At 45.0% G+C, this 18291-nt stretch overlaps 1 protein-coding gene across 1 annotated transcript in view; it reads left to right on the top strand.

Moving 5' to 3' along the window:
- The window catches only part of LOC130116453 (cell surface glycoprotein MUC18-like), a 53423-nt gene that overhangs the window by 17852 nt on the left and 17280 nt on the right, over positions 1–18291 (top strand). Inside the window, exons 6-12 of the mRNA XM_056284359.1 lie at positions 6565–6741; positions 7307–7434; positions 10297–10441; positions 11155–11270; positions 12147–12288; positions 13437–13564; positions 13793–13934. Coding sequence (XP_056140334.1) covers positions 6565–6741; positions 7307–7434; positions 10297–10441; positions 11155–11270; positions 12147–12288; positions 13437–13564; positions 13793–13934 — 978 coding nt within the window. The remainder of the gene's footprint in view (positions 1–6564; positions 6742–7306; positions 7435–10296; positions 10442–11154; positions 11271–12146; positions 12289–13436; positions 13565–13792; positions 13935–18291) is intronic.

Below are 18291 nucleotides of genomic sequence, written 5' to 3'. Positions count from 1 at the left end.
TAGAAACCAGTTGATGAAACAGCATGGTGCTGCCTCCTCGGGCATGGCATCAGCAGCATTGACCAAAAGCCCAGGCAAGCCCAAGGCTGAGACAACACGCTAACTCCGAAGAGGATTTTCCCAGGCACTGGACTCACTTCAGAATTCTATTTGCACAAAAATTGGGGTGGCTATTCGGGACCTATGGGCTGATATTAAACTGGACATTGATTCTCTGAAAAGTGACAACATCGGTCATTAGCCTGCAGACCTCGCTAACTTCACATGATACCCAACTGAAGGAGCTAAAGAGAGCTGCTGATTTTACTGGCAACTGTGTCACCAAGCTCCATACCGCTGAAAAAAAAAAAAACCAATAGAGTACTACTTACAGCTACCAATAATGTTTCATAAAGCATCAAAGGGAGATATATCCTTGGGTAAATAACAATGATTGTAAAAATCTTGGGATGATATGGGAAAAAGACTTGGGTTGTACATTTGATCGAGAAACATGGGAGAGGATTCTTTTCAACAAAGGGGGAGTTTATCAGAGAAGCCAGAGGCAAATTTATTCAATATAAAATACTTCATAGATATTATTATACTCCAACAAGGCTCGATAAAATGGGTCTAATTAAACACAGTTTTTGTTGGAAATGTAAAACAGAAGAAGGTATACATGTACGCATTATGGGAATGTCCAGTGGTTCCTCCTTTATGGAGGAATGTTCTGGAATATATATTGGTGAATGGTTAGCCACTACTACATGTCAGAATGTGAGCTGCTGAGATCATCAAAGCTGAGTCTCCTTAGGGAGAAAACTGTAGTGCCGTAGTTGAGTAAATTTGCATTTAGACAACTGACTTAACATCCTGTGGCTGGTTGATTCTTAGATGTTGGAAAGAGCCTCAAACTCCTACAGTGAAAATGTGGAGGGAACAGATGATTTGAAACTTGCATATGAAAACACGCTGGGAAGATTGAACTGGAAAAATGATATGGTTAAAGAACAATGGGACAGCCGTAGTGGGTATATGTCTGGAGGGAGCAACCTAATCCTGACAAAAATCTGATGGCTTGGTACAGTACATCTGTAATTGTTGACATGTACTAATGCCCACCACATTACTGTAACCAAACAACTGCCTTTCTTATATCAATGTCTGCTAGGTTACCTGCCTGTTTTATTTTATTTTTTAAAATTCTTTAAATTTTCTTATACAATTCAATAAAAACTTTAAATAAAAAAAGAAATAACCCCTAAATGTAACATGTAACACCCACTGCTGGCATCTCCCCAACCCCCCATCCCAAGCCATTATACAGTATCATGTTCAAAAGCTTACCTATAGGGGCTGAGGCCCCATAAAAACCTTATGTCATAATATCTTCATGCATGCTCAATAATCTAGGTAAGAAAACCACAGAAAGGTGAATCAGTTCATCTGGACACAACGTTTAATGAGAGAGAAACGTTTCATCACTCGCTGTGTTATTCACAGTCTGTGGGTAGTACTATTCACACTACGGCCATGTGTACTATTCACAGAGATGAATAGTACACATGATCTGAGGAGGAATGCTAAGGTGACTGAACATGCAGAGGGTGTGAACTCAGCGGACTCAGGTCAGTCAGCTATACTCCTGGCAACTACGTCTTTAAAATCTGACCTGCTGGCAAAAATGGATGAGAAAGCGGACACAGAACAGCGACATACGCAAGGAAATCAGCATCTTGAGTGGGCAGAGGAAAGCGGCCATTGAGCATGCTAACGCTTTTGTATGGGTTTAAAAAACAAAAGAAAAGACACGGCCAATAAAAACATGCAGAACACTCTCCTGTCCTATCCCTGACCACAACATGGATGTCCACCTGGAATTGGTCCCCATGCACCAAAGGAAAGCGCTGCCGACCACTCCTGGCTGCCCCTGAAGGAAGGACGGTAGGATGGGAAAATATAGAAGGAACATTTCTTCAGTCACCACTCCCCTACATGCATGTGTGCTCTAGTGTGTAGCTCTAAGATGGATAAAGTCTCTCTTCTCACATATTTTCTTTCAGCAAAGAGAAATATAGGAAGAAATATAGAAAAACTACATATTTTTTTACACGCAATGACCATCAAATGTGATACTTTTTACTGTCTTTGTGGTATTGATTCGGATCTTGGACTGAGAACGTCACACAATGTCCTGGTGCTTTGGAAATAGCTATGAATACTTACAAAAAATAGTTAAAAACAGTACTTCACAACAATGTTGTAGTACAAGCTTGCTTGTACTAATGAGCCCAAGAGCTATGCCGTCGGGAGCTTGGCTCCTGGTAGGGTCACCCAAGGTGGAAAAGTCAAGAGGGAGGTTCCAGATGAAGCACGATCCAACAAAGACCTCAACAGCGGAACTGCCAGAAGACAGTGTAAGTGAACGCTGATGAAGGCTGCAACAGAGGGTGGTCCCCAATCATCTTGGTTTTCCATGCCATCGGACTCTGGCCACCCCCTGACAAGGACCATGTGATGGCTGCAGGTGCATCAGCCACTCCACATAAAAAGCTGTCAGACGCAGGCGTCCTGCTGCAAGGATACACACAAGGACCTAGAAGGAGGACAGTCATACTCGATCCCAAGTGACCGCTGATTAAGTTTCCTTTATTAATCCCCTTGGGGAAATGCAATAACTGCAAATTAACCTATCCTAGCTGTGATCTATGTAGCTATAGGAGCAAGGGGCTGCTGCCTTCATGCTGTGCCCGGGGACCAACTCCAGTTCTTTTCCCATTACCTTGGTCAAGGGCACAGACAGGAGTAACGTGCATGTTGCATAATGAGCAAAAGCCGAGATCTGATGCCATTTCTATATGCAAATTGTTCTGACCATTAATTACAGTTAAAATAGTCACACATCCTATCTACAGAGGATTGGGGAATACCTGCACCCTCACAGCTGTTAGAGCTGTTACTCCAGAGACAGTATGTAGCCTAAATGGTTGATTATTTCAAGTTTGTCTTGATCTTGTGCTCCCGCTCACACTACAGTACAGATGCTTTTGCTCTTGCTCTCCACTTTGCTCTTTGACTTTCCAAGTTGTCCTACCTTTTTTTAACTTTTTGCTACTTCTCCATGAGCAGTACTTAACAACTTGTTTATTTGTAAAAGTGACCACGATTTTCCGAGTTTTCAGATTTCATCTCTCTGAAGAGAAGAGATTGTCTGTCCATGGCACGGAGGCTGAAACACGAGTCCCGCTGCCCTTGGGAACCAAATTGGGTTTTCTTTGTTTTGATCCTATTCAGTTAAAGTTGAAGAGAGCATAAACCAGGTTTATGTTCCCAGAAGTTGGACAGCCGGAGGCTTTGTTTTACTTTGGGAATCTCTCTTCTCCCTCCACTGAGCTGTGCCACCCTCAGCCAGAAAATCACAGTTTAAAAAAGAATATCTGCTACCAAATACAAGAGGACGAAAAACTTACTGACACTCTTTTGCTGCTTCCCAAGCTGATGTCCCAGAACCGGCTTACGGTCAGAACCAGGGACATGAAGCGTGTTGCGGAGTGGCTTTCAGACATAATGAGCCCTGCACCGATGACTATGCATACACTATTTCCTGGTCTGGCCTGAACCCGCTTGAGACCGAAACCACATCGGATCTGGATATGTGCTATTGGCTGTCAGTGAGCACAATGGTAATGCCACAGCTAGCATTAGCACCGCTAGCTCAGAAGCTAACACCGAGACCTGTGCAGCCATGGCCCGTGACACACCACGAGGAGCGTCTCTTGGCGGCACCCAGAGGTAAACGACAGATCAGTAGCTGCTAAAGCTAATGAAGTTACTGTCTGTCTACCCAATGCTACGGTTAGTGACATGGTCCAAATACTTCTTCCGGGCACAGACACACTTATTGTGCATGTTGGAATGACTCATGTCTCAGAGCTGTTAAAAAGGGACCTAATGGACATTCTACAAGTCCCTGCTCAGATATTTGTGTCAGGTCCAATCCCCACTTTAGTGAAAGGAATTGAACGTTTCAGCCGCTTGTTGGCATTAAATACGTCATTTAAACAGAGTGGGGGTCCACTTGCTTACTGCCAACTTAACCTGTGAATTCCAGCACCCCACTGCTGGCATTTGGAAAGGGTCAGGAAAATCTGGGAAAAGTAGAGCAATCTTTCCTACCGAAGAAAACAAGGACAACACCATGGATCATTCCCAGCTCGCCCCCCCCCCACCCCACCACCTCTCAGAGATGATTATTTTTTATTAACCAAGAATCAGATGGTGGATTTTAATGGTAACTATTATAAGTAATCAAGACACCATTAGATTCTGGAAACCCAAAACAATGTCTTAATAAGAAAATGTGAAGCGCTATATAAATGTAATGATGATGATGATGATGATCTCACACAACCTAAGGATGCAGATAAAAGGGATTGACGAGCTATTATGCAGCACCAAAAGTGCCCACTTATCCAAATAATCAAAGAGCAGTCTCCCTTCAGTCAGCATTACAGGGCATGCTGACCACTAGGACCGACTGGGTCCTTACCCCCACCCCAGCTCATGTCTCCCTCTGCTTACTGGGTATAGACCCATTGCTGCTGTTACAGCCCACCCCAGACAGCGAGGAGCAACTCCAAGGTCTGCACTTACTGTTTTGACCAGCTTCAGGAGGACCAAAGTGTACTCTAAGTGCACAGCTACTTTATCTAGTCTGACTCCAGTTGTAGACCAGCCTGTGGCAAAAAAGTAATACTTTTAACACACTAAATTGAAACATATATTAATAAACATCAGGTCTTTGGCAAAAAAAAACATTTTTAATCAATGATTATATCATCCAGCTCAATCTCAATTTCATGTTTTCAGCTGAAACCTGGTTAGACCAAGACAACAGCACAACTGTTCTTACTGAGTCAACCCCCGCCAGCTTCAGTTTTGTGAGCGAAACCAGACAGAATAAGAAAGGAGGTGGAGTTGCCATTTTCTTTAATGATTTGCTCCAATGCAAGATGATAGTTTATGGAAATTTTAATTCTTTTGAATATGTGACTGTTCAGTTGAGGTCCTCTTCTCCAGTTATATTTCTAAATATCTATAGGCCACCTAAATGCAATGCAGGTTTTTATGACTTAACTGAACTGCTGTCTATAATCTGTATTGCATTTGACAGTGTAGTTGTGGCTGGTGATTTAAACATCCATGCTGACAACCCCCTGGACAAAGGAACTAAACTGTGTTGTGTTCTTGATCATTATGGATGGACTCAGCATGTGACAGAGCCCACACACAACAAGGGGGACACTCTGGACTTAAGGCCAGGGCAACACCTTGAACACTTCATCATGTTTCTCAAACCATTCCCAAAAAATGTGTGCAGTGTGGCAGGGTGCATTATCCTGCTGAAAGAGACCATTACCATCAGGGAATACCATTGCCATGAAGGGGTGTACCTAGTCTGCAAGGATGTTTAGGTAGGTGGCACATGTCAAATTGACATCCACATGACTGGCTGGACCCAGGGTATCCCAGCAGAACATTGCCCAGAGCATCACACTGCCTCCCCTGGCTTGTCATCTTCCCATAGTGCGTCCTGGTGCTATCACTTCCCCAGGTAAACAACGCACACTTACACGACCATCCATGTGATCTAAAAGAAAACAGGACTCATTGGACCAGGTGACCTTCTTCCACTGCTCCAAGGTCCAGTTCCAATGCTTGCGTGCCCATTTAAGGGGCTTTTGCTGGTGGACAGGGGTCATCATGGGTACTCTAACCAGTCTACAGCTACACAGTGGGATTTATGCCACAGTAGACCTTCAGTGGGTTCGGACCAGACAGGATAGCCTTCGTTGCCCTTATGCATCGATGAGCATTGGGCACCCAACACCCTGTGGTGGGTTTGTGATTTGTCCCTCCTCGGACCACTGTCGGTAGGTACTCACCGCTGCTGACTGAGAGCATCCTACGAGCCTTGCTGTTTCAGAGACGTTCTGATCAGTCGTCTGGCCATAACAATTTGGCCCCTGTCAAAGCCACTGAGGTCTTTGCCCCTGGCCATTTCTCCTCTATCCAACATGTTGACTATGAGGACTGACTGTTCACTTACCATCTAATCTACCCAGACCTTGACATGCACCCTTGTTTGGAGATGATCAGCGTTATTCGGTTCATCTGTGAGGCCATAATGTTTTGACACATCACCGTATAACACCGCTGTGCAGTACAATTCACCCTGCAAAATGATGATTTGCCTGTGCCTGCCCCCCATCCACCCCCACCCCCCCGGGACAGCCCTGGTTGAATGATTTATCTTCTTTCAGTCAGTACTGTTTATCAACCCCTGTATACTAATCCTATTTTTCTTCAGAAGACCAACATATCATACATATTACATTTAAAGTAAAAAAGTCTCCTGTTTTTTCTGTTTAAGTATTTTATATTTTTTGGTGCGTGATATTCCAAGCTCTGACAGAAAGGACAAGACAATTATGTAGCCTTGTCTTAAATGTGATGCCTTTCTCAGTGTTGATTTGACCTGAGCCGTCAGTATTGTCCGTACTCTTCCTCTGCTTTACCAAGGTGTGAACGTGGTGACGCTGGTGACCCGGGAGTCCGGCTTCTACACTGTCCAGAGTGAGCTGCACTACAAAGTAACGAAGGAGGATAAGGATTCTCACTTTTCTTGCGAGGTCAGCTTTTTTGTCCCCGGAGCCATCAGGACGGTCGAATCAGTGGAAATTAACATCACCGTGCACTGTAAGCACCGTGAAACCTGCATGCTGACTGAGTATTTATTCATGATATGCCTGCCTTGCGCTTTACCAAATAACTCCCTTTGTTACATATGTGAAATTTGAAATATATACAAATGTGCACCATTTTTGATGACTTGGTGACTTAATCTGGGTCCCTTGTGCTATGATGTTACAGTTTGTGCCTTGCTGTCTAGATCTTCTAAGGTTAGCAGAGGCCCACTCCTGATCGTATTAGTTCCCATGTTCCTCCTCACGTGATCGCAAAGACACATGTTTTCAGAAACAAATCAGTGTCAGTAATGTTGTATAATGTATAATGTTTAATTCCAACCATACAGTGAAGGATTTTTTGTAATAACCACAATGTTTTCAAGACAGGTCTGTAATTTAAATCTCTTAGTACGCCGTGTGTCTGGGCCAAAACAGCTACTGTTGTGAGCCTTAAATGTATATCCGGCCTTGGAAAAGTGTCTTTATTATGTCTCTGGGTAATTGATCAACATTACTTTGCACATGTGTGTGTGTGTCTGTGTGTGTGTGTATTTGCATGCATGGTGCATTTGCAGACCCTACGACCGTGGTTAAGCTTTGGAAAGACTCCCCCCAGGGCTTGGTCAAAGAGGGCGATACGGTGGTGCTGCACTGCCAAGGCGATGGCTTTCCCCCACCTCCCTTCATTTTCCACAGAGAACAAGTAAGAATGAAAGGTCTTTTCTCCTCATGGAGAAGTCAAGGCTCCGATCTGGCAACAAGAGAGAATGGCTAAGTAGCTGAGACATGCAGGGAATGTTTTTGTTATGCAGACATCTCGTGCCCCTCGTGGAACTGAGTGTTCGAGGTCTCCGCATGTGTCGGCAATGTCTGACCCTGCATCGCCAGGCCGGGGAGTGAAGTCCTCTGGGGCTGCACATCAGAAAACTGAAATACTGGCTCAGAGAGCTGCTCATTCCCATGTCACACACACGCCAAAATACACAAAAGTCAAAATCCAGTTCAGCTGCCTTCACAGGCTGAGGGGATTTTAATGTGACCCACTTGGAAAAGGATACGGTTGACAGTTTCATTCCCATTCTAAAGCATTATTTTATTTCGCATTTATTTAAGATTAACTAATGTAGAGGCCTGCCAAATACGGGAATATGGATATGTGAAATGTATTTTCTAGTCTGCACGTTTATGCATGTTTCAATAGGGGTAAAGTAAGTGGAGTAGTGCATTTGCCATAATTCTTTGATTCTTTTGTGAGCTTCGATATCCTGCTTAGCTCAGCCCGTGTGATTTCAGTCTAAGAGAGTGCACCCTTGATGAGCCGTTCCCTCCGTGCTCGATTCAGGCCTTCAGCTTCAATTCCTCCCTTCAGAAGAGCGCAGTGGAGAAGTTTGTCAAGACGAAACAGGAAAGCAGAGAGTTTTTCTCCTTCATTCTGGTATGTGTGTCTGAACTTGGCAAGAAGGTCTGCTCCACTCTCTGTAGTGCCATAAGCTGTATCAAGAGCAGATAAGTCATCGGTGGCGCAGCCTAATGCACAGTGCAGCCGTGTCCTTAGTGAGTGCACCCTTGACGGGTCCCGAACCATCCACAGGCTTAAGACGATAGACAGGAAGATCAGACATCTGACTCTCAACTACATAAGGACTTGCACTCTAGCGGTCAGCAAGCTTTTGTTTCCCTTTCAGGCCGAGGTTTCGAATTAGGACTCTATCCCCGGGGGTTCAAGCAATGGCAACGCACTTTCTCACTTTCCGGTCATATCTTTCTTTGTTACCTTGGTTCATTTTTCAGGAGTGGATCGAGCCGACTGATAGGCTGCTTGCAGTTCTTTCTTCATCCTTGCTACGTATTTCAGGTGGGAGGTTGTTGATGTTCCATCTGTCAACACCCTGAAGCAAACGTCTGCTGGTAAACGGGCTTCCCCTCCGAACATGAGGAAGTATGGTGAATACCCGGTAGCCTCATTTGGAGTCAACACATTGTACGGCAGGCCTCTACACTGACATTAGTATATCAAGTAAATGCAAGATATTTGCAAAACACTGTGTTCTTTAGTAGCTGGAATGAGCTGTTATCCAGTAAACCAGGCCCTGGCGTGCAGCAGGAGGGGGGGCCATGCAGGGGTGTCGAATACATTATGGTTGCTGCCGGTGTCGAGGGAAATGTTGTCAGTCACCAATTTATTCATTCGTGTATTTATTAATTAAATGTTGTGGTCAAGTGCACCAAGAGGACCATATACTAGTTAGAAATAAATCAGGATCATTCTTTCTTCTGGTGTACCCTACATGTCCTGTTTGTGGAGGCTGTGATGTGAAGCACCTTGCAGCACCATCTGTAGTGGAAATCACAATCAAGAGGTGCAAGAACAACAACCTCTTCTGAAACATAGGAAAAACTAAGGAGGTCATTATTGACTTTAGAAAGACCAGCACCCACCATACCCCTCTGACCATCAATGGTATGGACGTGGAGAGAGTCAGCAGTGTTAAGTTCCTGGGAGTCCACATCACAGAGGACCTCTCCTGGTCCTCACATGTCACTGCGCTCTCCAAGAAGGCCCAGCTTCGTCCTCACTTCCTGTGGTGTCTGATGAAGGCGAGTCTCCCCCCACCCATCCTCATCACATTCTACAGAGGCACCATAGAGAGCATCCTGACCAGCTGGATCTCTGTCTGGCATGGGACCTGCAAGGCCTCCCTCCGACTGCAAACCCCTACAGCGGAGAGTGAAGAAGGCTGGAAAGATCATAGGAACTGCTCTCCCATCCATCCAGGCCATCTATGATGCACGGTGCACCCGGAAGGCTCTCAGCTGCATCATGAAGGACCCCACCCACCCTTCCCACATCCACTTCACCCTCCAACCCTCTGGCAGGAGGTACCGGAGCATCAGTGCTGCCTCCACCAGACTATGCAACAGTTTCACTCCTCAAGCTGTGAGGTTCCTCAACAGCCTGAACACTTAGACCTTCCATAAAATGACTTTTTAACCGTCTTTCTCACTGTCCGTGTCAGGTGTGCTTGTGGTGTTTAGGTCTGTGAAGTAATTTTTGCTTTTAATGCACTTTTTGTTTTTAATATTTATTGTGTGTTATTTGTTTTTATGCGACACTGTGGTCCTTGTGAAACATAATTTCATTCCCTTGTGTGTATGAGACATGCATATGAGGCAATGACAATAAAAGTAGTCTAAGTCTAAGTCTAAGATCATGACCTGAGACATTTGTATGGTTGTTCTGTGAAATAATCAAATGTCCCATCACTACAGTACTCAGTGTGAAATAATATGATTAATATGAAGCCTTGATAATATCGACCTTTATTTTGCTTTTTGTGCTGTGTGTAGATGACACTAATCTTTCCCTCATTTCCTTTTCTCTCTTACCCACTCAAGTTGAATAATCTTTGATATTCTTGGATCTTTATTTCCTAATTTGTAAACCAAAAATTCCTGTTGCTTCATGTTAGCAATAGTACGTGCAAAGTTGGATAATTACAAAGATAGTATAACGCTGATTGATTTTGATTGCGATGACGGATGCACACCCTGTGTTTCATCGTAGGAGCCAGAAGTAGAGCTGGGCAGCAGCGGTGACACGTTAGTGCTTTCACAAGTGACCCGCAGACACAGCGGAGTTTACCAGTGTCAGCCTCTGCACACACACTCCTCCACCCAGGCCACCGGACAGCTGCAGCTCACTGTGCACTGTGAGAACTGACCGTACACAACCAACACACACACACACACACTTGCTGGTTGTCCATCTTATCCAGTGATGACCATCTTCTATTTGTGAGTCCTTTGGTCCAACGCATGAGTCCTACACTTACAATTATTAGACACACACACACGAGCACATAAATGCACAGATTAACACTACCACCTTCAAAGTTGAGATGCAATAAAATATTTTGGAGTCCAGTTAAGCATGGACGCTGCCATCTCATCTAAGATTGTTTTACTATATCGACATGATTTTTATGGCTACTTAATGACTCTGCTGCAGTTGGCATGTGGACAGGGTCTGTTAAGGGATTGAGAATCTTAATCCTGTTGTTATTGGGGGGTTTTTGTATTTAAATCTGAAAATTGGTTTTTATTTATATTTAGTATTTCACCAATTATATAGCACTGTAATTCAGAATCAACCGTCACTTTTAATTTCACAAGATAAACCTAGGTGGACAAATCAGTTAATTGATGAATACATAAAGGGTTCATAGTAAGATATGTGTAATGTTTTTGTTCATAAATTGTAATGAATTTTATATTCTTTTTTTTCTTCAATTTGACAAGACATTTTATAGAGGCTTTTACTGTGCTGTGTTGTAAGACTTGCTGGTTGGAGATGTTTGGCCAGTCTTGTCACCGGGGACCTTTTTCTTGTCCTTGTGTTGGGCTGTTCTTGGCATGTCTTCAGACCTGGACAAGGCCGTGGTGGTACCACAAGATTCAGAGGTGATGTTCAGAGGAGAGAGCCTGACAGCCACCTGCAACGCCCTGTCATCACTGCACACCTCCACCACCTGGTTCAAGGTGCGCCGCACACCTCCAGCCAGACGTGTTTTGACTTTCTCAGTTCCTGCAGGAGTTCCTGGGCAGATGTTTATAAGATCTAGACTTGCTGATGGAAGATCCCAGTTAGCTCAAAATTTAGCTCTTTTTGGCGTCCGGGTGGCGTGGCAGTCTATTCCATTGCCTACCAACACAGGGATCGCCGGTTCGAATCCTCGTGTTACCTCCAGCTTGGTCGGGCGTCCCTACAGACGCAGTTGGCCGTGTCTGTGGGTGGAAAGCCGGATGTGGGTATGTGTCCTGGTCGCTGCACTAGCGCCTCCTCTGGTCGGTTGGGGTGTCTGTTCGGGGGGGAGGGGGAACTGGGGGGATAACATGATCCTTCCACACACTACGTCCCCCTGGTGAAACTCCTCACTGTCAGGTGAAAAGAAGCGGCTGGTGACTCCACATGTATCAGAGGAGATATGTGGTAGTCTGCAGCCCTCCCTGGATCGGCAGAGGGGGTGGAGGAGTGACCGGGATTGCTCAGAATAGTGGCGTAATTGGCCGGATACAACTGGGGAGGAAATTTAAAAAAATATATAGCTCTTTTTGAATGTTCATAGTAATGGTAAATAAACTGCTAAGAAATGCCTGCCTCCATGGTATGCCAACCTGCAGGTGACAAATTTGGGGCATTGAGTAGTGTTGGAGCCGTACAATAGCCTTGCTTTCTGGAAAAGAAAAAGAAAAGATTTATGTGACTCCAGAATTTCACCAGGCACTCTGCTTATTTAAGTATCTCTTTTGGATGCTAATATCCCTGCCTTTACATTCTGAAGTCTCTCCCTTCTTACACGTGGCCACTTGTTTCATTCTGTCTTGTTTGTCGCTGGGAACACGTGATGGGAACAGGATGGAAAGCAGGTTGGCAGAGGGCACACGCTGTCCCTGCAGGATGCCACCTATGACACGAGTGGGGAGTACGTGTGCCACGTGACGGTTCCTTCGTTCCCTGCCCTGCGGACCACCAGCTCTGTCCACATCATCGTCCAAGGTCAGCCACCTTCACCACCATTTATTTGAATTGGCAATTGTAATACTTCCAACTATCTTCTTTTCTTGATTCCTTTAAATTGCCTTGTTAATTTCAGCTGATCCACTTGAAAAGGGTGTTCGTTCCAACCCTCACCTATGGTCATGAGCTTTGGGTAGTGACTGAAAGGGTGAGATCGCGGATACAAGCAGCTGAAATTAGTTTTCTCCGTAGGGTATCTGGGTCAGCCTCAGAGATAGGGTGAGGAGCTCGGGCATCCGGAGGGAGCTCGGAGTAGAGCTGCTGCTCCTTCGCATCGAAAGGAGCCAGTTGAGGTTGTTCAGGCATCTGATTAGGATGCCTCCTGGGCTCATTCCCTTGGAGGTTTACCGGGCACAGCCAACTGGGAGGAGACCCCGGGGTAGACCCAGCACTCGCTGGAGGGACTGCATGTCTAATCTGGCCTGGGAACACCTTGAGATCCATCCCCCAGGAGTAGCTGGAGGGCGTTGGTGGGGAGAGGGACATCTGGCGTGCCCTACTTAGCTTGCTGCCACCACGACCCGACCCCGGAGAAGCAGCTGGAGATGAATGAATGAAGGAATGAACACTTGAAAAGAGTGACACCAGTAAAATAGCTTGGGATTTCTAGGCTGTCAACAAATCAAGTAAACAATGACTGTGCGAGGGTGAGAAACACAGGCTATAAATGGACTAAATGGACTTCCACTGCCTTTAAGAACCATTGATGGGGCAAGGGTACAGTAAGGCTACGGTAAGGGTACGGTAAGGCTACAGTAAGGGACTATGGGTACGGTAAGGCTACGGAAAGGGCTAGAAGAAGATAGTTCTGCGACTCCTAAACCCAGCCCTATTCACTACGACTCTTGAACCACATGCCTTTTTGGAGGTAAAGAAGATCAACAACACACCCAGCCACCAGCTTGGTGTGTTTACAGCTGCAAATTAAATGTGCTGCTGTTTTGTTTTGTTTTTTTGCATCACATGCCAAAATTTGCACCCCATTACCTCTGAAAGTCCAAACTCAGAAAAATGGTTGCGATTAATTTGCCTGTTTAAATTGGCCACTTTACTTTTTAATATCACATGACTGTGGGGGAGGAGTGGTTGTAAACACGAAGGGTGACCTGGCTCTTGATGTTCCTCAGGTGCTCCCCAGCTGAATGAAGACAGGGAGGTGGAGATAGAGGAGGCTACAGGGAGGCTGGTCAACTTAAGTTGTGAGGCCCATGGCCACCCGCTGCCCACCATCTCCTGGAACATTGTTGGCAGTCAGGTACACTTGAAGAAATACTGTCACAGTCAGTCTCACACCAAATACTTCATGTGGATGGAGGTAGTCACCACAACGTTTTTGATGGCCTTCAATTCACCACTCAAAGTCAAACCCTAGTTATGAGTTATGTTTATAATGTTTGGATTTTAAGATTGTGCGGGTGTGTGTGTGTGTGTGTGTGTGTGTGTGTGTGTGTGTGTGTGTGTGTGTGTGTGTGCGCATCTGCAGAGGTGGCATGAAGTGGTGAACAAGGCCAATGAGCATGTGACACAGAGCATGGTGTCCGTCAAGGTGACCTCCGACATCAGTGCTTTATGCAACGCCTCCAATGACATGGGCGCCGAGATCAAGACTTTCAACATCAGGGCGAGTAAGAGCCTTTCTCTCATGTTTAAAAGGATAGCCCAGTTGGATTGGTACTTAGATTCACAGATCAAGTTGAAGTGAAAATTTGAGGTGGGACATAAGATGACAACCACGGTCAACCACGGTCAACGTTTGGCTAGTGGCTTACTAGCCAAACGTTGACCGTGGTTGTAATCTTTTTACTACACTAAGGCTAGTTTGTCTGTTTCACTCAGTGGTTTCCTTTCAGAGGTCTCCATGTTGAGGTGAGCAAGGGATTCTTGATTCAAGAACTCACACAGAGATACATTTCACTATTAACATTGTGATTTTAATGGCAGCAACGGCACAACAACACAGTTGTTAACACATTCACTCACTCACATAAGGGGAACAGCTCCAATCATGCACACAAAATAACTTGTGGTTCCTACGTCATTATTTCTAACAGTTAACTAAGGAAACAATGCTATAACTGTTTACAACATATTAATGGTAAAGGTAATAATTGTGAAAAAAATCTAATAAAACAACGATAATTGTTCAAAACTCCGCTGCCCTGGGGCATGCTGGGGAGCTTCCCCAGTCCCCACATCGACCCCGGGATGCTACACAGCCCCTGCCTTGGAGGCTAGTTGTCCCCAGCAATGCAAGTTTCCATAAAAAAGTACAGGAAGTGCAGGGGAAACCAACGCTGTCTTTGAGTTGGCTTGGGAGTTCTCCCATGGTGAGTGGGGACAGAGAAGGAGTCTGGGGCTGGTCCTCGGTCTTAGACTCCCCGTCAGACGGAGTCAAGGGTCGGCAGGGAGCAAGCACTGCTCATGGTCAACAACCACAGGAGCAGCTGAAGCACTCCTCTGGTGAGAGATCTGTGAGGACATTGACATGTTTGTTCCTTCTAGGATGAGGACGACATGCATCACTGTCTCTAATACCAGCCAAGCGTTAAGCTTGGCAGCCAGCTGTACCTAGATGACAATGACAAAAATACAGACAGTGCATGCAGTGAGGTTGCACTGGGGCCCATGGGGTTAGGGGGCCTGTAGAGAGAGTAGGCCCTCCAACAATGTGTTGGCTGGAGACCGGGCTCTTGTGAATGATTCAGATTGCCACCTCGGAATATTCTTGTGTTCAAAGAAGAATTCACGTTAAAATTAAAAAAAAAACAGTGCCATATGCTATATGTACCCTCAAAAAGGCAAACACTTCTCTGTCATGGTTTTCCTTTTTTTTTTTGTAAAATACTCTGTAGCAATCTACAGTGGTGCTTGAAAGTTTGTGAACCCCTTAGAATTTTCTATATTTCTGCATAAATATGACCTAAAACGTTAGATTTTCACACAAGTCCTAAAAGTAGATAAAGAGAACTCAATTAAACTAATGAGATAAAAATATTATACTTGTTCATTTATTTATTGAGGAAAATGATCCAATATTACATATCTGTGAGTGGCAGAAGTATGTGAACCTCTAGAATTAGCAGTTAATTTGAAGGTGAAATTAGAGTCAGGTGTTTTCAATCATAGGGATGACAATCAGGTGTGAGTGAGTGCCCTGTTTTATTTACAGAACAGGGATGTATCAAAGTCTGATCTTCACAACACATGTTTATGGAAGTGCAAGAACAAAGGAGATTTCTGAGGACCTCAGAAAAAGCGTTGTTGATGTTCATCAGGCAAGAAAAGGTTACAAACAATCTCTAAAGAGTTTGGACTCCACCACTCCACAGTCAGATAGACTGTGTACAATTGGAGGAAATTCAAGACCGTTGTTACCCTCCCCAGGAGTGGTCGACCATCAAAGATCACTCCAAGAGCAAGGTGTGTAATAGTCGGCCAGGTCACAAAGGAACACAGGATAACTTCTAAGCAACTAAAGGCCTCTCTCACATTGGCTAATGTTAATGTTCATGAGTCCACCATCAGGAGAACACTGAACAACAATGGTGAGCATGGCAGGGTTGCAAGGAGAAAGCCACTGCTCTCCAAAAAGAACATTGCTGCCCATCTGCAGTTTGCTAAAGATCAGGTGGACAAGCCAGAAGGCTATTGGAAAAATAATTTGTGGACGGATGAGACCAAAATAGCACTTTTTAGTTTAAATGAGAAGAGTTATGTCTGGAGAAAGGAAAACACTGCATTCCAGCATAAGAACCTTATCCCATCTGTGAAACATTGTGGTGGTAGTGTCATGGTTTGGGCCTGTTTTGCTGCATCTGGGCCAGGACGGCTTGCCATCTTTGATGGAACAATGAATTCTGAATTATACCAGTGAATTTGTAAGGAAAATATCAGGACATCTGTCTGTGAACTGAATCTCAAGAGAACGTGGGTCATGTAGCAAGACAACGACCCTAAACTCACAAGTCATTCTACCAAAGAATGGTTAAAGAAGAATAAAGTTAATGTTTTGGAATGGCCAAGTCAAAGTCCTGACCTTAATCCAATCGAAATGTTGTGGAAGGACCTGAAGCAAGTAGTTCTTGTGGGGAAACCCACCAACATCCCAGAGTTGAAGTTGTTCTGTATGGAGGAATGGGCTAAAATTCCTCCAAGCAGATGTGCAGCACTGATCAAGTTACCAGAAATGTTTAGTTGCAGTTATTGATGCAAAAGGGGGGGGGTCAAACACACCAGATACTGAAAGCAAAGGTTCGCATACTTTTGTCACTCACAGATATGTAATACATGATCATATGATCATACAGTGACTGCAGATATCGCCACCCTTATAAACAATGCAGTGACATAACGACCAGAACCAGCGACCAGTTTCATATGCAAATTGCCTCGACTATCAACTAGAGTTACAATGGCCATGTGTACTGTTCACAGAGGACTGGGGAATAGTTGCAATCACAGCATTGTAAGATGGTGACAGATGCGCCCCCCCCCCCCGCAGTTCAGGGATGGTCGTTCCCTCTTAACATAGATGGCCTCTTTGACTCCCCATTCAATCCAGCGTTCCTCCCTATCAAGGATGTGCATGTCCTCATCCTTGAAAGAGTGGCCACGGCCTGTAGATGGTGTAGACTGTGGAGTCCTGGCCTGACGTGTTAGCTCTCCTGTGTTGTGAGAAAAACTTTAAGCACTGATCAGTATGTGCTGATCAGTACCTAAGATTTAACTCTCATTATCAGCTGGAGCACAAACTAAGAGTTATCAGGATACTGTACCACTGGGCTGACAACATCCCCACCGACACAGCGGCCGGGGAAGGGGAGAAATCCCACATTAAACAGGCCCTGGTTAAGTGTGGTTATCCTAACTGGGCGTTTGTCAAAGCCAGGAAGACACCTGAACAGTGCACCAGCCAATCAAAGACAAGAGAAGGATCACAGCTGCCTAAGCTTAAACCGGGCGTGATTCCATTTGTGGAGGGAGTGTCGGAACAGTTGAGATGCGCATTTTCCAAACACCACGTCTCGGTTGCTTTGAAACTCCAAAACATTCTGTGCCAGAAACTGGTCCACCCCAAGGATCGGTTCCTCCGGCACAAACAGAGCAATATATTGTATGCTGTTAAGTACCAGGAGGATTGCCGTGACTTGTACATCGGGGAAACTAAACAGACGCTGGCCAAGAGGATGACACAACACAGGAAAGCTAACACGTTGGGCCGGGACTCCACAGTCAGATGACAGTGGCCTTCAGGAGGAGCCCCCCTAACACTGCCCCCCCCCAACATACTTAACAGCACAGTGTCTACAATGAAAACCTACAGATTTATGGATTCCACAATCTCCCAGGACCTAAGGTGGGCATCCAACATAGACACAATCATCAAAATGGCCCAGCAGAGGATTTACTTTCCCCGCCAGCTCAAGAAATTCAACCTGCCTCAGGAACTGTTGATTCAGTTCTACACTCCAATAATCCAGTCTGTTTTCCTCTGCACATCCATCACTGTCTGGTTTGGATCAGCCACCAAACAGGACAGGGACAGACTACAACGGACAGTTAAAGCTGCAGAGAAAATCATTGGTGCCAACCTGCCCTCCATTCAGGACTTAAACACCTCCAGACTCAGGAAACAGGCAGGCAACATCACTGCAGACCCATCACACCCTGGTCACAACCTGTTCCAACTCCTCCCCCCTGGTAGGCGCTACAGAGCACTGTACCCCAAAACAACCAGATATAAAAAGTTTCTTTCTGCAGGCTGTCATTCAAATGAACACTTAACAATGTCAAATAAATCCAACCATGTTGTATATACTGTACTGTACATTGTACGTATACTGGTGCGCTCTGTCATGTACATCTACCTCAGACATGTATGTAAGTAACCTGCTAACATCTATTTTAGCATCTCTGATATATTCTCAGCACCACTGCACTTTATCACCTCTTATTTCACCTGTTTAAGTCAATGCTTGTGTA

The sequence above is a fragment of the Lampris incognitus genome, chromosome 8 (assembly GCF_029633865.1).
Source record: "Lampris incognitus isolate fLamInc1 chromosome 8, fLamInc1.hap2, whole genome shotgun sequence".
Classification (NCBI taxonomy): Eukaryota; Metazoa; Chordata; class Actinopteri; order Lampriformes; family Lampridae; genus Lampris; species Lampris incognitus.
This window is presented reverse-complemented; position numbering and strand designations above follow the sequence as displayed.